The sequence below is a fragment of the Engystomops pustulosus genome, chromosome 3 (assembly GCF_040894005.1).
Source record: "Engystomops pustulosus chromosome 3, aEngPut4.maternal, whole genome shotgun sequence".
NCBI classification, from domain to species: Eukaryota; Metazoa; Chordata; class Amphibia; order Anura; family Leptodactylidae; genus Engystomops; species Engystomops pustulosus.
Window position 1 is genome coordinate 122,641,054 of NC_092413.1, and position 26,305 is coordinate 122,667,358.

Consider the following 26,305-nt stretch of genomic DNA (forward strand, 5'->3'; position numbering starts at 1 on the left):
CGCTAACACCCGCGATCGGTGCTTGTACCGATCGCGGGTGTTAACCCTTTCATTGCCGCCGGCAAAGCTGCCGGCGGCATTAACGAGCCGGCGGCGCGTGGGCGCCGCCATCTTGGCTCTGATCGCCGCTCCCCGTGACGTCATCGGGGAGCGGCGATCCGTTGCCATGACAGCCTCGGATCACACAGTGATCCGAGGCTATCATGTTTTAGGCCATCTATTACAATGTGCGATCTGCACATTATAATAGATGGTGTGCAAAATCCCCATATACTGCCATACTGTAGTATGGCAGTATATGGTAGGATCAATCAGACAACCTAGGGTTAAAGTACCCTAGGGAGTCTGAAAAATAGTAAAAAATTTTTATAAAAAAAAATAAAAAATAAAAAATTATATTAAAAAAACCTAAAAATTCAAATCACCCCCCTTTCCCTAGAACTGATATAAATATAAATAAACAGTAAAAATCTTAAACACATTAGGTATCACCGTGTCCGAAAATGCCCGATCTATCAAAATATAAGAATGTTTTTTTACTGCGTTTAACCCCGTAACGGAAAATAGCGCCCGAAGTCGCAAATGGCATTTTTTTGCCATTTTGAAAAATATAAAAAAATCAATAAAAAGTGATCAAAAGGTCGTACAATTCTAAAAATAAAAGCATTGAAAAGGTCATCAATAGTCGCAAAAAATGACACCACCCACAACTCCATACACCAAAGTATGAAAAAGTTATTAGCGCAAGAAGACGGCAAAATGAAGAATTTTTTTTTTGTACAGGAGGTTTTAATTTTTGTAAATGTATGAAAACATTATACAACCTATACAAATTTGGTATCCATGTGATCGTATTGACCCAATGAATAAATTAGACATGTCATTGTGAGTGCACAGTGAAAGACGTAAAATCCACGCCCACAAGAAAACGGCACAAATGCGGTTTTTCACCATTTTCACTGCATTCAGAATTTTTTTCCCGCTTCCCAGTATATGGCATAGACAATTAAATGCCATCACTATGAAGTGCAATTTGTTACGCAGAAAACAAGCCATCACACAGCTCTATACATGGAAAAATAAAAAAGTTATAGATTTTTGAAGGTGGGGTGTGAAAAATAAAGACGCAAAAACGAAAAAGGGCCTGGTCCTTAAGGGGTTAAAGTGTGGTAAAAATAGGACGGCACTGTTTCAGCATATGCTCTTGGTAGATCTTTTTTGCCCTGTGCTACTTCCTTATTGGATAGGTAGATTACATTAATAGAATGTGATGGAGACTAAACTACAGTTTAAACACCAGTTTCCCTTACATCATCTTGAGTTTAATATATCATCTTATAAATAACCTTTTTTATAACCACATTTTATTATACATTCTGTAATAACTTCACATCAGCTAATCGCCAATCTAAGCATCATTGAAATAAAACTCAAATATTTGTCCTTCTTGAAGTCTGGAGTCATTAAATGATGAATGATAAATCACCCTCCTTGGCCTTAGCACACATTAAAAAGTAAAGTAGTGTGAGCAGTGTTTAAAGTGTTGTTTTCATTGCAGCATTATTTTTTTTTTATGTAGGAAATGTCATTCTGCCATGATTTAATTTTTTTTTATCCCTTTTACATCATTAAGGGAAAAAAATAAAGCAATGTCTTTTCAGATCTGGGTTCCCTGGAGCACAGCCTGTATCCATGGACAGAAAAAATATTAAATTTCTTGAGCAGAAGACGTATAAAGTGAGCTGGAAAGCAGATGGTACCCGGTAAGTGGAGCTGCTACATGAAATCACATAAATGTTCAGTTAGTGTTTATTTTGTGTAGCTCACTAAAGTGTTTAAAAATAAAAACAAAAAAATTTAGTTGGATTCATATTTTAAGACTTGTCATAAGTAAAGAGGTTGTCCTTGGGTTTTTCTGTAGTGATTGGATGAGGATATTATTATTATTATTTCTTATGTAGAGACTACATTCAGAGTAACCTAGGAACAATGATGTGGACTGTAGTAGTTGTCTGTTCTCTTCAGTGTCCTGGTTTGATGCTTGTCCCTTTGCCTCTCTTCTTGTTGTTTACAAAGTTTTCAAACATTGAATGTTCTACATTGAGTACTCGAATTAGGTTTTAGAATAAATATAGCGCACGGCTATTTTCAGATTTTGGTTTTAGAAAAATATTGCATACGTGTATTTTCAGATTTTGGATCTGAATTGTGCTTATTGAAATATCTTCTTGTTCAACATTTTTGCACAAATTTCGGTTTTTGACAGCGCCTTCTGCCACCAAAATTGAAAAGGACAAAGGTCAAATCAATGTAATTCACAAACTGTATGAAAAAATGGTTCCCATTTAAGATGCGTAGGGGGCCGAGTTTGATATCATTGAATAGATTTTTGAAAAGTATTTGAAACCTGTATTTTAGTTTTTTGATCCAATGTGTATTTTGTAAAATATTCCACCATCCCATGCTTTTGTTAAACCCTGTTCTCACGGAAGTCAGTAGTGACAAAATTTACGGGAGAATGAAGAGAGAAGATGCTTGACGGAGTGGCAGCGTGCATATTTCTAAAGTGTATTTATTGACCAGCTTCTCCTTCAGTGTAAAAACTTGAAAGGTGTAGGTGTCATCTTCACCATGGGCATAGTCCCACATAACTTAGTAGTTGGTTCGGGTAGGTGGATTGCGGTGACAAATTTTCTTAAAGGTAAGAATTGATATCATAACGCTTGTGGAACGTTTTTCTTCCACAGATCAGTATCTGTGAGACCGGCCTAAGCCTACATTCACACAATGTACGGCGGCGCCGGGGAGAGGAGGAGGGGGTGAGCGCTGCTCACCCCTGCCACTCTCCATAGTAATATATGGCATACAGTGCTGTATTCCGCGGAAAGATGGGACATGTCCGATCTTTCTCCCGGCTACAGAATGGTACGGTGCCTCATGTGCGCCCATTGCCGTGTATATACGCTGTATATATGTCCCCATACGTTCGTGTGAATGTAGCCTAAGGCTGTATTGCTCTTCCGTGAATAAGACACTTTGATCCAGCTGTGCAATCTTTATGTCTATGTGCTCCACAAACCGTGAGGTGGGCTCAGAAAAACAATTGTAGCAATATATTGGAAAGCGGCTGTGTTTTTTTTTAAATTTTTTTTTATATATATATATATATATATATATATATATATATATATATATACTAATCAACGTGTCAGTGTCTTGCCTTCATCTTGTCATTACTTCTCTCATTAACAACGCAAGTAGCAGATGTTTGTTCTAATGAGTGGAGCTGAATGTTCAGACAGGATTAACAAGTGTATAGTAACGAGGCAGAAATCTGGAGGAAAATGAACTATATCATTAATAGAAATATTAAGAATTGTTAAGCTCCCATTACTTCATTACCCTCTTTTATTACAATGAGCATGCACGTGAGAGTGTGGGTTTATTTGTGCTGGCTTCATTATCACAGGATTCCCATTCTAGAACACCAGCCTTGGTAAAAAAGAAATGAGCCTAAAAGTTGACTAACATGGTAAATGAGGTCAAAGATAATAACTTGGGGAAGAGCACTGCTCTTTCAACCAAAGGGACAGTCTTGCACTATCAAGTATTTGACTAAAAGGGGCAGTGTTTCACTTTACCCTTAAATTTAACTTTTCAAGTGTCATTTTATGGAGCTAACAAAAAGTATATATTTTCATCAGCAAATTTCCAGTTTACCCTTCCTTCTCTTCTCTGCTTATGCACTGTTTAGTAATGCTCCTACTTGGTGGCTAACATATTGGGGCTTTTTAGTGGTGCATCTAAGGGCAATGGCTTGCGTCACAATTTAATACCGCAGTTGAATACCGCGCTCAGTCCGAATCAGTCGGACAGTTCAATGGTACACCCCTATGCCCCATAATTTGTGGCACATGGAAGCCAGCGTGTGACGAGAGTGACACAATCCACATGCAGTCTGCCACACGCAGCCTGTCAAGCCATGCGTTTCGGTCCGCACCCTGCTTACAGTCAGAGTCCAGTGAGGACTTGCATTACTGATGGAAACCTTTATTGGTGCAGGAGGCCCAGAAGTAGTGAGTGCAGCTGAGAAGTTGTCGCTGTTCCTGGGTTCTCTCCTGCTGCTCCTCTCTGTGACCTGAATCCTAACACTGGTTGCATTTGTCAAGGTCAGCACCCAGAGCAGACCCCCCTCAGGAGAGGACCCAGAAGTTGCAAGTACTGCAGTATTGTTCCCGAGTCCTCTCCTGCTCCTGGCGCAGTTCAACTACATAGTAGAGCGGCGCATGGAGGACAGAAGAAGCTGCAGGAATGAGAAGAGGACCTAGGAAAGGAGAGGATTTAATTTTTTTTTCTTTGGTCTGCTCTGTGGTCTCCAGTACAATTAGTTTTTTTGCTTAAGGAGTCTCCGGTATTGTTATCTGCTCTAGGGGTCTCCAGTATTGTTATCTGCTTTGGGGGTTTCCAGTATTGTTATCTGCTTTAGGGGTCTCCAGTATTGTTATCTTCTCTAGGGGTCTCCAGTATTGTTATCTTCTCTAGGGGTCTCCAGTATTGTTATCTGCTCTAGGGGTCTCCCAGTATTGTTATCTGCTTTAGGGGTCACCAGTATTGTTATCTACTCTGGGGGGTCTCCAGTATTGTTATCTACTCTGGGGGGTCTCCAGTATTGTTATCTGCTCTGGGGGGTCTCCCGTATTGTTATCTGTTCTAGGGGTCACCAGTATTGTTATCTGCTCTAGGGGTCACCAGTATTGTTATCTACTCTGGGGGGTATCCCGTATTGTTATCTGCTCTAGGGGGTCTCCCGTATTGTTATCTGCTCTGGGGGGTCTCCCGTATTGTTATCTGCTCTGGGGGGTCTCCCGTATTGTTATCTGCTCTGGGGGGTCTCCCGTATTGTTATCTGCTCTGGGGGGTCTCCCGTATTGTTATCTGCTCTGGGGGGTCTCCCGTATTGTTATCTGCTCTGGGGGGTATCCCGTATTGTTATCTGCTCTAGGGGGTCTCCCGTATTGTTATCTGCTCTAGGGGGTCTCCCGTATTGTTATCTGCTCTAGGGGGTCTCCCGTATTGTTATCTGCTCTGGGGGGTCTCCCGTATTGTTATCTGCTCTGGGGGGTCTCCCGTATTGTTATCTGCTCTGGGGGGTCTCCCGTATTGTTATCTGCTCTGGGGAGTCTCCCGTATTGTTATCTGCTCTGGGGAGTCTCCCGTATTGTTATCTGCTCTGGGGAGTCTCCAGTATTTGTCGGCCTGTCCTGCGCAGTCTCCAGTATTTGTCGGCCTGTCCTGCGCAGTCTCCAGTATTTGTCGGCCTGTCCTGCGCAGTCTCCAGTATTTGTCGGCCTGTCCTGCGCAGTCTCCAGTATTTGTCGGCCTGTCCTGCGCAGTCTCCAGTATTTGTCGGCCTGTCCTGCGCAGTCTCCAGTATTTGTCGGCCTGTCCTGCGCAGTCTCCAGTATTTGTCGGCCTGTCCTGCGCAGTCTCCAGCATTTGTACGTCACACGTTGGCTGCGGGTGTATGGAGAGGGCTCAGGGGCTGAGCCCTCTTTATACAAGGTGGGTGTTTGCTGCATAAATAAACAGTATAAATCATGTTTGGTAGGGCTACTACAGCCTTTAACACCAAAACATAAAATAGTGGCCAAAGTAAAAAAAAAACAAACACTTTTGCCATTTTTTGCAGCAACAATTTGGTAAAAAGCGATAAAAAGGCTCTAAGGTCCCCAAAATGGTAGCATTTAAAACGTTATCTTATCTCACAAAAAATTACACCACACGCAGCTTCATACACTGAATTATGAATAAGTTGTTGTTTTTCTACAGGAGCTTTTAATTTTTTTTAAATGTATGAAAACATTATAAAACCTACTTATATTTACTATCCCCGTGATCGTACCAACCCAAAAAATTAACCAAATGTTTTTTTTCCCATAACCCGTGACATTTTTGCTTACGAGAAGGTCATCCAGGCTTCTCTTGAACATGTACATAGAGTCTACCATAACAACCTCCTGTGGCAGAGAGTTCTATAGTCTCACTGCTCTTACAGGTAAGAACCTTTTTGTCTATGGGGTAGGTAGAACTGCCTCTCCTCTAGGCGTAGAGGATGCCCACTTGTGCTGGTTTGCGACTCTGCTCTGTCTCAGGCTAGAAGTGAACCACTCCCCATTATTCTGACTGGTAGCTCTGGGTCTCTTCTAATCACTGCCCTGCCTCTTTGTACTTGGGGACCGTCTGCTAATATTCAACTACAGACATTTAAAGCTCTATGTACAGAAATATTGTGTCAATTTTTTTACATGGTGCCTTGTGTTACATTCATGACATGTGAACAGAGTGTCATCATTGCAGGTCATTTAACCTTCTAATAATAGCAAACTGTACACCATGTATGTGATTACATGAAATCATAGCATCCTACATTGAGGATGAGGGGGAGTAGAAGTCCATGGAGGCAGCTTGTGACTTCATGTGGTCAGATACATGCATGGGGTACAGTTTGCTATTGTTAAGAGTCTTTTAAGAGTCTTGTTAAGAGTTTTTTTTTTATACACCTCATTGATTGATGATTATCACCCCGCATTGGTACACACCAGTTGGCGAATGAAGGGTGCCGACGTGTTGCCTTCAGTCCTGCTACATGCTGACCACAGTATTGAATGTAATTTAGGTTCATTCAGTGTATACCATCTACTAGTCCCCTCTTGGGGAAATTAAAAAAAAAAAAAAAACTAGTAAATTAAACTCAAAATCCAAATATGCTGTGTGTCCTTCATTGGAAAGAATAGCGCAGAGTACAATGTCGTTGTTACTGCAAGAAAATAAAGGGGATAAAACTTTTTTATTTTAGCATCAAAGGGGTCATTGTTACTGCAAGAAAATAAAAGGGGGGAAAAAAAACCACTTTATTTTACCATTTAAAAGGTGTTTTCCCACGAAGTAAAGTTAGGCCCTATCCACGGAAAGGGCCTAACTTGCTGATCAGTGGAGGTCTCATTGCTGAGACCCCCGAAGATCGCAAGAACAAGGGGTACTACCGACCCCTCACCGCTCCTCGGACTAATGGAGCAGACGTCCCTGCATGACCGTTCTGCTCCATATTATCTCTATGGAGCTGCTGGAGATTGCCGAGCAAACCCTCATTCTCTCAATCTCCGCTGGTCTCAGCACTGAGTCCCCGCACTGATATAAACTCCTGTTTTGTTCCATATCTATTTAGAAACCTTGGCTCTGGTACTGTATCTATGCAGAAACCTTGGTTCTACAGATTTATATGTAGTTAGCTTGGTTTTGGCACTAAATTTTTATAATAAACTTCATTCTGGTAACATAGCTGTGTAGTACCATATACATGTTGCATTTACATTGGATAAAGTATTTCTTCCTACTTTCTTCTTGTGTGACTGTAGTGTGCATTGTATAGTCTGAAAAGTACTGGAGTTCTATTTCTAACTCTACAAGACACTATTACTGATTAGCAGCTTATATTATGGTATGTAGTCACTGGTACTTGAGCATGATGGATTTTGATGTCTAAATGTGTAAAATAAATCAACTTTGCACAGAATTCTTTATATTTTATGTAGTAAATGTCAAAGTATAATGAATGTTCTATAGCTCCATTAAATACATCTTTCTTTGTAATCTATCGTGGCGTCAAGGTATATTGTTTGCAGACCTTATTTTTTCTGCGAGTGTTATGTTATTTTCTGATATGCTGACCTTTTCTAAGCAGTAATTTGCAATCTTTGTGTTTTATGCTGGAGAGATGTAAACCATCTGTTTACCTTGATTGTTACCTTGTAGGATAATGCTTCACAAGAATAGAAACACACTGGCTTTCATTATAGAGAGTATCATTAGACAGTTGGTTAGTGTGGTGAAAGATCACCCCCCCACATGAATATGATTGCTAAGCTGCCTGCTTCAGAAGAAACTTTACGGAGCAAAACTTATCTTGGACAGTCATTTGCAGAAAAATCTCAGTACTATCCTATTCACACATAAATGATATGAACTTCCTAGCAACATATACTAATTTGGCATGATGACATCTGCAATAAAAATGAGAATATGAAGTCCCTGTGGGTGTAGATAAGGGAAGGGAAAAACGAATTATAGGTTACAATACTAGGTTATAATGCCACAAGTGTAATGTAGGATGGAGACTCAAAGCGCGATGAAGTACTTATGGGGGAACTAAACCAGTTATTTAAGCTAGGTTTTTGTCTATAACAAAAGACAACTACCTTTACAACTAATATGAGAACCAATAAAGAGATAGGCACTCCTAAAACAAGACGGTAGCGATGAGGTGTTACAGGATTGTAAAAAGTCCTGAGAAAACAGTTACCGTATATTTGCAGAAAACCCTCACCTTGGTTATCACACGGTGGATGATATGATGAGGAGTAACTGGTTTTAAGGTGTTTCTACACATAAAACAGACAAATCTTTGACTACTTGGTGAACGATATACTGTGATAGACTGTTATTTTTAATATTTGAACATTCCTTAAGGACCGGGTCTTATCATCCGTTGTGGGGAAAATATTTTGTGGCATTTGCTATTCTGTAGTATCTCAATGCACATAACCTTATAACTCGGCATCAGCATAATTTATGAGGGATCGGTCCTGTCCTGTCCACTCCAGTGGGGTGCACAGGGGTCAGTATTGGGCCAATTTCTTTTGAATATTTTTTATTGATAAAATTTACATAGAAGACTTTCAATATTTTGTAGATGGTATAAAGCTCTGTAAAGTAAATAATACAGAGGAATTTGTGGTCGCTGGATAATTGGACAAAGAAATTGCTAATTAAGTTTAATTGAGATAAACGTAAGGCTATATACTTTGGCCGCAGAAACAAAAACTACAACTGTTGGGAAATTTATGAAGTGCTTGGGCATCATGTACCAGTGTTTTTAATGTTTTTTTGGATGTTCAGGAACTTCTTTGGTAAAGAGAAAGGATGTTAAGGTTGTTTTCTGCTAACATACCCAGATAGAACTGTCATCAGGCTGAAAAATTTGGCATTTGTGGTCCGATAAGACTCTGCTCCTTGCCAACGATCCCCATCATTGGTCTGAGTTATACATGATGGTCTTTCCATTTAATTGGCCATCATTAAGGGTTTTTTCACATTGGCGTTGGTTTTTCATATCCATGGCTCAGTTATTTCCATGGAAACATCACAAATCCATGTTTTTTAATTGGTGGTTTCACCTTTCACACTATTTGACTTCCCTGTTAGTAGCTGTTTGCGATATGTGTTACTTCTAACAGGCCTCTGTTGTCCATTTCCTCGTGCTATGCATGTTCTGCAACTGTTGCCTTTGTTTGCATTGGGACTGATTTGGACTAGAACTTTATCATCCTTAGTGACATTCTAGTTTTGTTTGGGATTTTAGGTGTTTGAGTTTGGAGTTTTTAAATTCATTGCTTTGCTGTGGAGCAACACACTTTCCTAATTGCTGGTTGACAGTCATAGTTTATGACTATGGATAGTCTCCCATAGTCTTCATTCCTACTATGTGCAGGACATGTGTTGCCACGTGTTACAATCTTGTGAAAAATTCTAGTTGGAATCCTTGCCGTGGCCGTTTGCTAGACTTATCACCGATAAGGGAATCTGTCACCAGTGACCTAATTTCATTAAAGACAGATTGCAGAAGCCCATTACACCTGCATTGTAAATATGCCTTTCTGCTTTCTCTAAGTATTTGCATTACAATATAATGGTGTGTTTAAACACAATCATTAGAAATCATTTTAAGAATTGTTTTAAATCATAACAACAAAAAAGATAAAATATCAAATAAATATGCAATCATAACAATAAAAAAACTTGTTGAAATCTGCATTATTCAGTGTTATTGTAGTAAAAGTTTTCTGTACTTTCACCCTGTGTGAACCTGGACTAGTACAGTAATTTTTTTGCTGTTGGAGAAGGATGTGTCTGTCCTTTAAATGATGCCTGGTGAAGACCTGTAATAAGCCTGAGTTGCCAACTACCATTAATATAAAAATCTAGGAAAAGGCAAAGCTTGCTGTTAATGTAAGGGCATACAGATATGACAGTAATTTGTGTAGCTGTCACATACATAGTAGAAGAAGCCATTTTCAATATTACAGAGAATGAAGTCAATACATTTAGTTAGAAATTGTTCCTTCACATGAGCTTGAGTCAAGAATTTGAGCTTTCCCTGTTTTCCTGATGCTAATTGTGAGATATGTTAGTTATTTTCTATTTTTGGAAGAAGTTGTCACATTTTAAAATTTATTTAAAGGGCGCCCATCACCACAAAAAACATCCCCCATGAAGCCCTATAAACTAAATGACACCTTTCTTTTAGCTAAAAATAGTTTCCTGACATACCCATAAAATCAGCTTTGTTTTCCACCACGTTACTATGACGTCCCCACCTGGAGGATGCTCCTTATATCCTGTAGGGACAGGAAGTTACAAGAGGGTAAATGGCTCCTCCCTAGCACCCAACACCAGTGTCTTCCTGTCCCTACGGGATATAGGTTGCAAGAGGTTCTCCGATTCGGAGAAATGAACCTTTTTTTTTCCCTTTATTTTTTAAATTTAGCCCGCTTCCATATAAATATGTGTTGGGAAAAGGCCATCCCCTTCCCTCCTCTCCACCTCCTCTCCCCCTCTGATCGGTTCCCATCCAGCGGTCCCGCGAGACTAATGCTAGGACCGAAAATGAAATGGGGGGAGAAACATTTTTTCTTTTTTTTGCTGGGAATTAAGGCTTGTCTGACAGCAGGTTGAGGTGAGTAGCTTTCACAGGTCCCGGGTGCCTGGTGTCCTCCGGGGGCCGCCTTGCATGTTAATGGTACAATGGTCAAACAGCTGCAGTCAGAGAGGGCATGTCGTGCTTTGCCTTCTCACCGTTCAGAACTTTATTTCATTTCATGTGATCAGAAACCTATATGGGGTAGACTTTGCAAATGTTAGGTGGTAAAGGACCTTAGATGACATCACTCTGGTCATATGACATGATGTGCTGAACGATGTAAAAGAGCTCTCTCGAACATTTGAGACGTTATTTCTTACCTCTAATAAGAAGTAAACAGCTGTATTTGTCTCTAGTTGACTATTAACCCCTTACCAACATGTGACATAATAGTATGTCACATGTTGGATCCCGGTGCATGGAGAGGGCTCGCGGGCCGAGCCCCCTCCATAGCCGGTAAGTCTTTGCTGCATATTGCAGCAAAGGCTTACCAATAACAGTGCCGGCACCGATCGCGGGTGTTTTCCTGCTGATCGCCGTCTGGGCGCCGCCATCTTTGAGTATCGTCGCTCCCCGTGATGTCATCGAAGCCATGGTAGCTTCGGGTCTCGGGCTATCAACACATTGTAATGTATGAGTAGTAAAATCCCCATATACTGCCATAATGTAGTATGGTAGTATATGATAGGATCGTACAGACACCCTAGGCTTAAAGTACCCTAGGGAGTCTGAAAAATAGTAAAAATAAAAATATAAAAAAGTTTAAAAAAAATTATAACGGAGCCGGGGCCAGAAGCTGCGGGTGTCAGCTATATATTATAGCCGACACCTGCCTCTAACACCCGCGATCGGAGATTTCTCCGATCGCGGGTGTTAACCCCTAACACGCCGCGGTCGCGCTGACCGCGGCGTGTTAGAGGCATTTAAAGTTTAGTAAAGGTGAATCGGACCCCCCCGCGGCGCTTACCGGGGGGGTCCGCTCCTCCGATCGCAGCCCCGGGACTGCCGGTGCCCGGGGCTGCGCGATCTTCATCCGGAAGCCGGGTCCCTGCCTTCTGACAGGACCCGGCTCTAAGACACTGGGCATGCGCATCTGTATTGCACTGTGTAAGCTGTAAAAGAGCTTGAACAAGTGATCAGAAGATCACTTGTTCAAGCTTAGATGTCATTACCTGTAAAAAAAATAAAGGTTTTTTTAAAATAAAAATAAATAATAAAAGAAAGTGAAAGTCCCCCCAAACACCACATTTCCCTGTACACAAGTAATAAAGTATAAAAAACACTAAATCACAAAAAAACCCCACTTATTTGGTATCGCTGCGTCTGTAACAATCTGTACAATAAATCCTAAACATAATTGGACCCCCTCGGTGAACGTGGTAAAAAAAAAAACCCCAAAAACTTGCCAAAAATGTAAACTTTTTATCAAATTGCTTTACAAAAAATGTTCTAAAAAGTTATCCGAAAAAGTTACAAGCACCAAAATGATACCAATGAAAAGAACAACTTGTCACGCAAAAAATAAGCTCACAACCAGCTCCGTCAACCAAAAAATACTATAGTTATGCTGCTATAAAAATGGAAATACTAAAACAAATGCAATTTTTTCTATTCTAGTTTTTCTTCAATAAAATTGGACAAATATAAACAAAACTATATAAATGAGGTATCACCGTAATCGTAGTGATCCGTAGAATAAAGATAATATATTATTGTTATGCTACAGTGAACACCCCCCCCCCCCCAAAAAAATGCTAAAAATCCAAAACAAGAATTGATGATTTTATTTTCCTCCACATGTAAAAAGTTAATAAAATTGCTTCAATAAGCTAAAAACCCACTAAAATGAAGGTTTTTTTTACAGTGCATCTCATCTCGCAAAAAATAAGCCCTTATGTGTCTAAATTGCTTAAAAAATAAATAAAGATTGTATAGCCTATTCCCAACGCACGTTGTTATAGAACGGTGCGGCGGGTAGTGACTTGCCAACACGGTTCAGACAGTGATCGGGGCAAGATGGCGGCTGTTCCTGACGGCCATCCATCCTGCCCCATGGACCAGAAGGGTTACGTCCCCCCCACATGATCGCTGCTACTGGCTCATCAATTCAGACCAGCCAATAGCAGCGAATTTACTTATGACGTCAGTAATACCGGTCACTATGTCTGTAGACACGGTGATCGTGCAGGGTGGCGGCTGTTCCTGACAGCCACCAATTTTGCCTTGCGGTCCAGAGGGGTTTTGTTGCCCCCCTCTGTCCATGTTTGCCGCTATTGGCTGGTCGATTTGGTCCAGCCAAAAGCAGCAATATTCGTCACAATGGGCATCGCTAGGGTGAATAAGAGCAACACTTGGCGATAATTTCCCTACAAAAAAACCAAGATTTGGTACAAAAGCGCTGGCCGTGCACATTGTACAGATTATGGTATACAACTCTTACGAGCTGTTCCAATGTGCATGTCCTGCCGTATCATTTCTCCGTTTTCAAGAGGAAGACATTAGGAAACTAATATTGGGACAAGAAGGACGGGGCCCCAGTATCTCTGGTTTAGATGTTCCTGTGTTTTGCCAGGACAGCATTTTCCCAGTGAATTCTTCTGCTTCTAAAGGTAGGACTCAATAAAGAGTCTGTTCCAAAAGAGGAGTTAGGATGGACACTACATACTAAGGATGGACACTACATACTACTAAGAGACCTGTGACACCTCCAGAGTGACAAAAGTTTAGTTGGTCCCTTGGTATATTCTACCTCCTTATACACAACACATTCACAATTCACGCCCAACCTGTTGTAAATTAATTTCGGTAAAATGAATAATTGTAACAACTGTTGGGTCACGTTGCTCCCTATACCCCTCGATTATTTCATAAGGGGCGCCACATAACGGGCACTGAACTTTCCAGAAATAATTGCAATTTCCATCTCGGACTCCATTGCACATCATATTTGGAAACCTCTGTTTTGGTACCACTACGGCTCTCCAAATGTATCCTGACACATATGAAGGATTTCTGTCAAATTTGGCCTCTAAAAGACAAACATCCCTCTTTTCCTCTACTGTGCGCCCATAAAGCATTTTATATGCACACGTGGGGGACTTCTACACTCGGGAGAAATAGTTTTAAACCTTTTTCGGGGTTATTTAATATATTATCCCTTGTGACTTACAAAAATTAGGGGTAAAGTGACATTTATAGGAAAATTTTCACCTTTTTAATGTTTAGGGCCTAATTGGATCATTCACCTGTAGGGGCAAATGCATATATTACACATTGCAAAATTCTCTAAGGGGTGTGCGTTCAAATATTAGGGTCACTTTTCGGATTCTTATCTGTTTTATACCACTAGGGTTCTCCAAATGCATGTCAAACATTTCTGTCAAATTTGGCTTCTAAAAGGCAAACATCCCCTTTTCTTTTACTGTGCGCCCATACAGCATTTTATATACACATTTTCTACACTCGAGAGAAATAGGTTTACACATTTTGGGGGGTTATTACATTTTTTTTATCCCTTGTGGCTATAAAAAATTAGGGGTAAAATGACCTTTATAGGAAAATTTTTACCTTTTTCCTATTTAAGTCCTAATTAAATCAAACACCGTTACGGACAAATGCACATATTACACCTTGCTAAATTCTCTAAGGGGTGTGCTTTCCAAAATGGTGATAATTGTTGGGGTTGCGCTCTGTTTTGGTACCACTACGCCTCTCTAAATGCATCCTGACACATGTAAAGGATGTATGTCAAATTTGGCTTCTAAAAGTCCAACGCCCCTCTTTCCCTTCTGAGCTTCACTGCGTACCCATACAACATTTTAATTGCATGTGTGGGGCAATTTTATACTTGGGAGAAATGCTAGTACACATTTTTTGGGGTTGTTTCATCTTTAATGCCTTATGGGATACAAAAATTAGCCGTAAAAGTGACTTTTTTGGGAAAATGTTCATCTTTTTCCTTTTAGGGACCTATTTGAAGCAAACACCTGTAGGGGAAAATACACATATTACACCTTGCTAAATTCTCCAAAGGGTGCACTTTCCAAAATGGTGACACTTGTTGGGGTTCCCCTGTGTTTTGGTACCACTAGGGCTCTCCAAATGCATCCTGACACATGTAAAGGATGATTGTCAAATCTGGCTTCTAAAAGGCCAAAGCCCCTCTTTCCCTTCTGAGCTTCACTGCGTACCCATAGAACACTTTATATGCAAAAGTGGTGCAGTTCTGTGCTTAGGAGAAATAGTTTTACACATTTATGCGGTTGTTTCATCTTTTATCCCTTGTGGCTTACAAAAATTTGGGGTAAAAATTACTTTTTTGAGAAAATTTTCACCTTTTTCCTTTTTGGGGCCTAATTGAATCAAACACCTGTTGGGGCAAATACACAAATTACACCTTGCTAAACTCTCCAAGGGGTGTACTTTCCAAAATGGTGTCTCTTGTTGGGGCTTTCCTCTGTTTTGGTACCATTATGGCTCTCCAAATGCATCCTGACACATGAAAACTTTTTCAGCCATATTTGCCCTCCAAAAACAAAACAACGCTCTTTCCATTCCAAGTGCCCCCCTGTGCCCGTACAGCAGCTTACAGTGACAAAATGGGTATTGGCATACTCAGGAGGAATTGCCCTCAACATTGTAAAATGCATTTTCCTTTTTAACCCATTGTGAAGGTGCAAATTTTAGTGTTCAATGAATCTATAGCAAGATAAAATTACATTTCTGTAATTTCACTTTCATTTATCTTTCACCCTCATGAAACGTTCATAGGGTTAACAAAATTCCCAAAGGTTGTTTTGAATATTTTGAGTGGTGTAGTTTCTAAAATGGTGTCATTTGTGGGGGTTTCCTGTCATGTGGGCCTTATAAAGTCACTTCTAACTAAATTGACCCTCCAAAAGTAGGTTTTGATGATTTTTGTGAAAATCTAAAAAATTGCACCTAAAGTTATAAGCCTCCTAACATCCTAAAAAAAGGAAAAGATGTTTGAAAAATGATGCCAAGTTAAAGCAGACATATGGAAAATGTTAGTTATCAAGTTATTTTAGTGATATGACCAACTTTCCAAAAAGTAGAAAATTTTTAATTTGGAAAACATAGTTTTTTTCAAAATTTTTGCCAAATTTCCATTTATTTCATAAATAAATACTAAATATATTGATTAAATTTCTCAACCAACATGAAGTACAATGTGTCACGAAAAAACAATTTCAAAATCAACTGGATATGTTAAAGTGTTCCAAAGTTATAACCATTTATAGTGACACAGGGCATATTTGAAAAAATGGGCCGTGTCAGGAAGGTGAAAAGTGGCTTCAGCGTTAAGGGGTTAAGTATGGGACCGCCTGTACACTACTTTTGCAGTACAAAAAATTGACTGAACACCCTTTCTCAGTACACTCGCTTCACAGTGATGTGGTTGCTGTAAACACAGGACTATAACTAAAGACTTTAATAAGCTCTTGTAATTCCTTGTTTGCGGAAGAAAATCAAGTAAATTTAGCTGCATCTGCTACTGCAGCTGAGAACTAGTGAAGAGGTAAAAGTGTTCCTTTTCATATGGAAATGAATGGAGTCTGCATCCTGCACATAAATGAAGCAGCATGGGTCACTTTGTTTTATTTTGTTATTTTAGTTAACATACTGTGATTGGGAGTACATAAGTATGCTAATAATTGATTAGTAGTGATTGATATTTCCATGGAGCAGAACAATGAAGAACTGGTTCACATACATCACATTAAGACAATAACAAATGAAAAAAAGTACTGCAAGGGCTTAGAATCTATATGGAAGGGTTGATGGAAACACAAGGTATAGCAGTTCAGTCATTGTGTGTTGTAGGCAGTCCTAAATAGGTGGGTTTTCTGGTTATATTTGAATGTTTGGAAGTTTGGGGACAGTCTGACATATTTTGGTAGATGGTTCCAGAGTATGGGTGTTCCACGGGAGAAGTCCTTGAGACAGTTGTGAGAAGAGCGGTTGATAAGAGTGAAGTAGAACGTCCTATGAGGAACAGACATTATTTGTGGGACTGTATGGGCTGATTAGTTCAGAGATACATCAAGGACACAGGTTATAGACATCTTTGTAAGTCATGATTCCCATTTTAAACTAAATTGATTGCAATGTGTAACCAGTGGAGTTACTGGCAGAGAGGAGAGGCAGAGGGGAAGTGAAAAGAGAGATGGATTAATTAGTTATTACTTTCCTGGGCAAACTCTTTTAAGGGTGGATTGGAGGTGCTTTGGTTATGTAGCAGACCACAGAGAAGAATATTGCAGTAGTCCAAGCAGTAGTTAGTGAAGGCATGGACTGACAATTTTGTAGACTCCAGATTGAGGAAGGGTCGGATGTCAAAGCTGTTCTTAAGATGGAAGCGGAAAGTTATTGTAAAGGCCTGGATGTGAAGTTTAAAGAATAAGGCAGTCCAAGATTCTTCCAAGGCAGCAGACTTTAGTGATCAGGAAGAGTGTGGATCCATGAATTGTAACAGTTAGGTTTTGTAGGAGGGATGTGTTAGGTGAAGGAGCAAGTTTTTGTTTTGTCCATGTTTAGTTTAAAAAAAAAAACGGGAAGAGAAGGAGGAGCTAATAGCTGACTAGAAGAAATGTGATTTCTGTACCAGAGATATAGATCTGTGTGTCATCAGCATAGGAATACTGATGAAAGCCATGGGGCACAATGTGCTCCCCTAGGCCAGAGTTGTAGTTGGAGAAGAGTAGGGCTCCCAGGACAGAGCCTTATGGGATGCCAACGGAAGCGGGCGGAGTGAAGAGGTGGTATGAGGGTGATGGATACTGAATGTCTGGTTGGAGTCGTATTAGGCGATCCAGAAAAGTGCCAGGTCAGTGATGCCAAGCGACTATAGCTTTTGCAGCAATAAAGGATGGTCACATGATCGGGTTGCACATCAGATCGAAGTATGTCAAAGAGCAAGTTGGAGTAAAGGTAGGAGGACCGTTCCAGATGGACATGTTGTTGCATGATTTTTGAAGCAAATGGAAGTAGTGAGATAAAGTGATAATTCATCAGGGAACACAGGTTTAGAGATCGGTTCTTTAGGATGGATGAGACAGTTGCGTTTCTAAATTAAGATGAAACGACACCAGTGGATGGTGATAGGTTAAATCGATGAGTACAGTGGTGAGGTTTGTTATAAGTGGGACTGGAATTGGGTTAGGCGCACAAGTAGTGATGGTTGTGCTTGACAGAATGGAGGAAATTCTCATCGGTAAGGGAAAAGAAGGTGGATTGCTGGTTGCAATTTTCCCTGATGCTGCCTATTTTTTCTTTGAGGTTTGAGCCAAAATCCTCAGCTGAAATTAGAGAGGAAAGTGGAGGTGCTGGGGCACAGAAGGGAGATAGAAAATAATTGTCTGGGGTTGTACGATGGGGAGATATAGGATAGAAGGGGTTATCTGAGAGTAGTAATAAGTTAGGAACGGGTTGGGATGGGCTTTTTAAAAAGAATAAAAAGAATGTATTTGCCTCCTCCGTCGCTCCTGATATTCCACGCTATGATCCGTCTAATCTGTGCCCCTGTTTGGGCACGGGTGCTGCGCTCGTGGAGCTTCCCCCCAGCAGAGGAGGGTGGCCATTTTTCAGCATTGTAGGCGCTGGCATATGGTGACGGATTGGAGTGGCCTTGCGTGCAGCTTCCGCGCCCCTGTAAACAAACGGGGGCACAGATCAAACAAACTGCAGTACGGGACATAAAGAGCGACAGAGAAGGGGAGTACACATTTATTTATTTATTTTTAAAGCCCAACCCAGCCCATCCCTAATTTATTGCTTCTCTCGGATAACCCCTTTAATAAACTTATACTGTTTATCAAACAAATTATTTCTTTATACTATATATTTATATTTTATTATATTTAATATTTGTGAATCCTTTTTATCAGTGCATATTTGTAGGTGAAGACCACTTGTATGACAGGAGGCCTTTCTTGGAGAAGGATTTCTTCCTACACTGATCAGCACTCTTGGCACTTCACCATTGTTGTTTTCTGAGGTTGGTGTGCCAGGGTTACCTGTTGGGTTGTCCAGTTTAATGGAGAGCGAGGGGGGCTGCAGAATCCAGGGCTGAGGAAGCTGGGTATTAAAGAGTTCAATAAAACCTGTGGCAGCACCTAGGGGTCGGTATATGGCAGCCACTCGGAGGTAAGAGGGCACAAATGCAGATCAACTGGTTATATAGCCATAGATGTAACCCTAGTTTCACACACACTATCCCTAGTTTCACACACACTTTTTATTAAGCAGTCTTTAATTTCAAAGCCTTAGAAACGTGAAACAGTTCTTGAGTAAAGGTCTGTATAGTGAAAGATTTTGATTGCTAGATATTCAAAATAGAAGCAGAAACCCGCAGTATACGCCTAACCATCACCAATGTTGCGGACATTGCTGGCAGACATGCTAAATATACCCAGGAAGGTGACTCACATTAGCAAGCCTGGAGCAATCTTTCTATATTTATATCATGCAGGTAGATTTAAGATCTAAATGTGTTTATATGTCTTTCAGCTTTTAAAGATTTTTTTAGGAAGATGAGTAATGGATGGTGGTATAATGTTTATGTGCAGAAATCTTATTTGTCACTATTCATTTCGGAGAACTTTATTGTATAAAAAGTCCTGGCTTCCTCGATGTTGCAATTCAAACTACGTATTCATTAACCCCTTCCCGACGCGCACCATATTAGTATGGCGCACGTCGGGTCACGGTGCGTGGAGAGGGCTCACGGGCTGAACCCTTTCCATAGCCGGTAAGCCTTTGCTGCATATTGCATCGCCATGACAGCCTCGGGTCTTCCAAAGACCCGAGGCAGACTTGTATTAACCCTATCATTACAATGTGCTATCAGCACATTGTAATGAGTGAGGAGGAAAATCCCCATATACCGCCATACTGTAGTATGGCAGTATATGTTAGGATCGATCAGACAACCTAGGGTTAAAGTACCCTAGGCAGTCTGAAAAATAGTAAAAAAAAAAAAAAAATGTATAATAAAAAACCTCAAAATTCAAGTCCCTAGAACTGATATAAATATTAATAAGCAGTGAAAATCTCTGCGTCCGAAAATGCCGATCTATAAATATGATAGTTTTTCACTGCGTTTAACCCCGTAATGGACAATAGCGCCCAAAGTCAAAAATGGCACTTAGATTTTTAAAGGTGAGAGTCCTGTAATTAACATCATAGATAGACCTCAACTATGAGAGACAAAATATGTAAACAATCACATTGAGTTTTAACCCCTAGGGGACACAGCCTATTTTGGCCTTAAGGACGCGGTCCCATTTTTCAAATCTGACCTGTGTCACTATAAGTGGTTATAGCTTTGGAACGCTATGAGATATCCAGGGGATTTTGAGATTGTTTTCTCGTGACACATTGTACTTCAAATTAGTTTAAAAATTTGGATGAAATCTTTTGCGTTTAGTTATGAAAAAAAACAAAATTTGGCAAAAATTTTGAAAAATTCTTTATTTTCAACGTTCTAAATTCTCTACTTTTGATGCAGACAGTCATAGCACCCAAATAAATTCATAACTTACATTTCCCAAATGTCTGCTTTATGTTGGCATGGTTTTTTAAGATTCCACATATTTTACTAGAATGTTATGAGGCTCAGAATTTGGGTGCCATTTTTCACATTTTTTGTAAAATCGCCAAAACCCGTACTTAGATGGACCTGATCAACTTCTAATTGACACTGAGAGGCCTAAATAATAGCTAGACTCATAAATTACCCCATTGTGGAAACTACACCCCTCAACGTATGAAAAACAACTTTTAAGAAGTTTGTTAACCCTTTACGTGTTTTATAGGGGTTAAAACAAAATGGAGGTGCAGTCTGCAAATTGTAATATTTTTTCACAATACACCCATTTTGGGTGGAAAATTAAACATTTAAAATGGATTAAATTAAAAAAGGTTCCACAAACTTTGATACCCAATTTCTCCCGAGTACACGGATACCCTATATGTGGTGGTAACTTCTGTATGGGCGCACGGCCGGGCATAGAAGGGAAGGAGGCGCCATCCAGATCAGATTTGCTATGTCACATTGTACAGGCTATAATTTTTTTCTTTTTTTTAATGTGGACCTATAGGGGCTTATTTCTTTTGCCACATGAGATGCACTTTTCTGGTATGTAATTTTGGGGCATCTATAGCTAATTGGTGAGATTTAATTAACTCTTTGTTGGTGGAGGAAATGAAAATCATCAATTTTTAGGAAAATTTTTATGTGTTTTTTATTTGGCCGTTAACCATACCATAAAAATAGTATATTATTTTTATTCTATGGGTCGCCACGATTATGAAAATACTTCATTTATATATATTTTTTATTTTTTACCATTTTTACTGAATAAAAAGTAATTTGGCAAAATTGTTGTTAATTTTAGCATCACCGTCTTTCATATGTATAACTTTTTTATTTTTCACCTCACAAATCTGTTTAAGGGCTTATTTTTTGCGAGAATGATTGCTCTTTTTAGTGGTCTTATTTTAGATTGCGTAACTTTTTAAAATCACTTTTTTTAGAGCATTTTTAAAGGGCATTAATAAAAAATCATCTTTTTCAGAGAGAGTTTTTTTAGGTTGTTTTTTACGGGGTTCACTTTGCGGATCTAATAACAATTCTGTTTTATTATACAGATTGTTACGGACGCAGGGATACCAAATATGTGGGGGTTTTGTGTATTTTATTCAATTGTACTGAATAAAAACTAATTTGGAGAAAATCTTATTCATTTTAGCATCACCATCTTTTCATATGCATAACTTTTTTATTTTTTGGCTGACAAATCTGGTTAGGGGCTTATTTTTTGCGAGAACAGTTGTTCTTTTTAGTGGGCTTATTTTAGAGTGCATAAAATTTTTAAAATCACTTTTTAGAGCATTTTTTATAGGGTATTAATTAAAAATTATCTTTTTTCGGAACGTTTTTTGCGTTTTTTTCCTCCGGCGTTTACCGTGCGGGTCCAGTAACAATTCTGTTTTATTATGCAGATTGTTACGGACGCGGCAATACCAAATATGCAGGTTTTTTTTGTGTTTTTATGTTTTTTATACTTAAGTTTTTTATGGGAAAGTGACATTTTAGGGGCTTATATTTTATGTATTTATTTTTTATTTATTATAATGTGTAGTGTTAACTGTTTTTGCATTTTTTTTTACTTATACATACTTGAACTTAAACCAGGGATGCTCTGATCACTGGTTTAAGTTCAATACACTGCTCTACAATACTATTTTATTGTAGAGCAGTGTAAACTGTCTGAGCAAGCTTGCGCATGCTCAGACAGTTTACAGCCAGACCCGGAAGGGGTCTGGCTGCCATGGAGACCGGGCAGCTCCGGGGCACATGCCAGTCCTCGGAGCTGCCCGGAAGAGGATCGGATCCCCCGGTAAGCGGCACGGGGGATCCGATCCACAGCAGGAACACCCTTACACGCCGCGGTCATGCTTGACTGCGGCGTGTAAGGGGTTAACACCCGCGATCGGAGCCGGCTCCGATCGCGGGTGTTACAGCGCGGTGTCAGCTGTGATAGACAGCTGACAGCCGCTGCTTCTGGTACCGGCTCCGTTCGTGAGCCGGTCCCAGAAGCTAGACGTTATACTACGTCCCGGTGCGCTAAGCATCTAGCCCCGGGGACGTAGTATAACGTCGTGGTGCGCCTAGGGGTTAAACAATAAGAAAAGTTCATCTGAATACTTTGTTATATAGCCTTTGTAGGCAATGACAGTGGTCAAACGTTTTCTGCACATCTTCACAAGGTTGGCACACAGTGTTGCTGGTATGTTAGCCAATTCCTCCATGCAAATCTTCTCTAGAACAGTGATGTTTTGGGGCTGTCGCTGGGCTTCCTCCAAAGGTTTTCTATATGGTTGACATCTGGAGACTGGCAAGGCCGTTGCCCCAGGATCTTGAAATGCTTCTTACAAGGCCACTTCGGTGCCCTGATGGTGTGCTTGGGATGATTGTCATGCTTAAAGACCCATCCACGTTTCATCTTAAATGCCCTTGCTGATGGAAAGAGGTTTTACCCAAAATCCCACAATACAAGGCCCCATTCATTCTTTCATGTACATGGATCAGTCAACCTAGTCTCATTGCAGAGAAACAGGTCTACTTGCACCTGGTCTACCAGTAACAAATTGCACTTCATAGTGATGGTATTGAATATTCCAAGCCATGTACTGGATTTTACGGCTTTCACTGTATGCCCCAAATGACATGTCTCCTTTATTCTTTGGGTCGGTACGATCACAGGGATACCAAATTTGTATTGGTTTTATAATGTTTTCATTTACAAAAATTATTTTGCATTCTGCGGCTAATAACTTTTTCATACTTTGGGGTACGGAACTGTGGGTGGTGTCATTTAGTGTGACTTGATGCCGTTTTCAATGCTAACAATTTCAGAACTGCACAACCTTTTGATGGCCTTTTTATTGAATTCTTTTATATTTTTCAAAATGGCAAAAATATGCCATTTTCAATTTTGGTGCTATTTTCCGTTACGGGGTTAAACACAGTGAAAAACCGTTATTATATTTTGATTGGGCATTTTCGGAAGCAGTACTAGCTAATGAGTTTATGATTTTTATGAGTTTGACTGTTTATTTCTATTTATTTCAGTTCTAGGGAAAGGGGGGTGATTTGAATTTTTATGTTTTTTTCAGCCCCTGAGCCCTCTCCATGTTACGGCACCAGACTAATAGTACAGCACGTGTTTGTAAGGGGTTAAGTAAATGTGGTACACAGCATGTCAGGTGCAAATTACTCCAGTGTTCTGCCATAGACAGACTGAAACATCTCCCTCATTGTGTATAAACAGTTGTGTAGAGAGGTCAAAATACCCAAGAACTTTTAATAACTAACTTAACCTCTCTAAGAGCTATTTCTTCCAAAAGACTTGTAATCAGCAACTGGGGAATGACTGGGGCACATGTTAGGTGATGGTTAGTGCAGCCCACTTTTATCTAGTCCTAACAAGGACAGATTTTTATGAACTGGATGTAAACAGATTAGTTCCCTTTCACTGACAGCAAGCTAAGATATTAATACCATATAGAATTGCTGTTGTTCTAGTTGTACAAAGAATAACCTTTGTTGATTGAATCCATCATTCCCGTTTACTGCCTCAAACCTCTGTCTTGTGTGACAAATGAGAGTTTGTGCCATTGACCTTGTGAGGCAGGTGGTGGAACCTACGATTAGTAAAGTAAATCTCGTTGTGTGACAATAAAGGACCCGACTTATCTTTGCTGTCTGAAGAGCTGTCATGTCACGCTGAGATGACTGTCTTTGTAAGCCGGAGTTTCTGTCATTGTGAACAACTGTTTACTAGCCTGAGACGTGTTGACACACTTATGATACACTCCATAGTTTGCATTGATGAGACTACAGCTCGCCCATTGATTTGACCTTTCGTTATTTGCTGGATGTTGACACTTGTGCTGTCATGGCAACAAGGCCGGTCTGCATGATGAATTTCTGTCTCCAGAGAGAAAAACAACTCTTGTATGAGACTCTGCAAGGTCCCTTCTGGATTCACGCCGACTGAAGATCTTATTATTCTCTTGGTCATGTCTTTGCATAATTTATTTATGGGAGAATACAGATACCCCCCATGTACTTTTGTTCTGCCAAATAAACATTTGACATGTAAATCAGATTTTAAAATGACCCCTACAACTCATTAAGTGTCAATATTTTCAGAACATCGCTCTGCAGGGTACACTTTTTTGGATCTAAGTCTGTCCCGGGGGGAGGAGTGGTGTTGAAGCCTGTCATCCCTTACGGTAGAGACTCTCTGTACGACTTCATAATAAGTAAATACATATGTGTATAGCCTTTTGGTTTATGCAGTATTATTACTTTTTCTTTTCAGGGAAACCATTTTGAGAACATTTTTAAGAGAACGCCACAAAGAGGAGGAATCAGAAACCAAAATGTAGAAAGCTTAAATTAACACTTCATTAGAACTATTAAAACCAATCCGTTTAAAAAAAAAACACAGAACATACACAGAAAAAGCCTCCCAATGGTCAAATAACTAAATATACATGGTAAATAGCTCACAGTAGCCTGTATAGATGGTAGAGTCCTCAGAACAAGTCGAGGTGTTTGCTTACAAACAAGTATTGCACATTACCCAAAGGAATCACCGAGGACAGGCAAACATACACAGGTATATACAGACCAAGAGTGCATCCCACCCGACGTGTTTCCAGGGCTATGTTTCCATTTGGCTTCTTCTCTCCGGCATAAACTTCAGAACAAATGAGGTCGGCACTTTTTGATTCACCGGAAGTCTTGAATCCTTTATTCATACATGGTGACACAGCATCTATAGATCTATGATCTCTGACTAAGGACCTTATCTGTCAGAAACGCGTAGGATGATGATTTTTCCTGAACTTATGTGTTAATACCTGTAACTTGCTCTGTCACCGTGTATGAATAAAGGATTCAAGATTTCCAGTGAATCATAAAGGGGTGCATCTGGTGTGGATATTTCATTAAAGGGGGACATCTGCTTTGAACTGGGGATGTCTGACTGGGGATCATAGTATATAAGGCTGGAAAAAGACGCAAGTCCAAAAAGTCCAACCTTTAAGAATTAAATAAATGTTTTATCCCCATAACCAGTGATATTTTTTCTCTCCAGAAAGGTATTCAGGCCTCTCTTGAACATGTACATAGAGTCCGCCATAACAACCTCCTGCGGCAGAGAGTTCCATAGTCTCACTGCTCTTACAGTAAAGAACCTTTGTCTATGTTGATGGTAAAATCGCCTCTCCTCTAGGCGCAGATGATGCCCCCTTGTCCTGGTCACAGGCCTAGGTATAAAAAGATCTTTGGAGAGATCCTTGTACTGTCCGTTCAGGTATTTGTACATTGTAATGAGGTCTCCCCTCAGTCGTCTTTTTTCTAAACTGAATAATCCCAAATTTTGTAATCTGTCGTTGTATTCTAGTCCCCCCATTCCCCTAATAATCCTGGTTGCTCTCCTGTGCACCTGTTCCAGCTCTACTATATCCTTTTTATACACTGGTGCCCCAAACTGTACACAATATTCCATGTGTGGTGAGACCAGGGATTTGTATAAGGGCAAAACTATGCCTTTATCATGAGAATCTATTCCTCTCTTGATACATCCCATAATTGTATTAGATTTAGCAGCAGCCGCCTGGCTCTGGTCACAAAAATTAAGTTTACCATCCACCGATACCCCCAAGTCTTTTTCTGCTCCAGTTTTACCAAGTAATTGACTGTTTAGAACATAATTATACTTTTTGTTTCCACGGCCCAAGTGCATAACTTTACATTTATCTACATTAAACCTCATCAACCATTTCTCTTCCCACTCCTCAAGCTTCCACAAATCCCTCTGTAATGCTAAACTATCGACCTCAGTATTTATTACTTTACACAGCTTAGTATCATCTGCAAATATTGAAACTTGACTGTGTAAACCCACTACAAGGTCATTAATAACAATATTAAAAAGAAGTGGCCCCAGT

The 26,305-nt window shown here is 40.0% G+C and overlaps 1 protein-coding gene across 1 annotated transcript in view; it reads left to right on the plus strand.

Annotated features, from left to right (window-relative positions):
* The window catches only part of RNGTT (RNA guanylyltransferase and 5'-phosphatase), a 289,029-nt gene that overhangs the window by 37,408 nt on the left and 225,316 nt on the right, over window positions 1–26,305 (plus strand). The window contains exon 8 of the mRNA XM_072141974.1: window positions 1,662–1,763. Coding sequence (XP_071998075.1) covers window positions 1,662–1,763 — 102 coding nt within the window. The remainder of the gene's footprint in view (window positions 1–1,661; window positions 1,764–26,305) is intronic.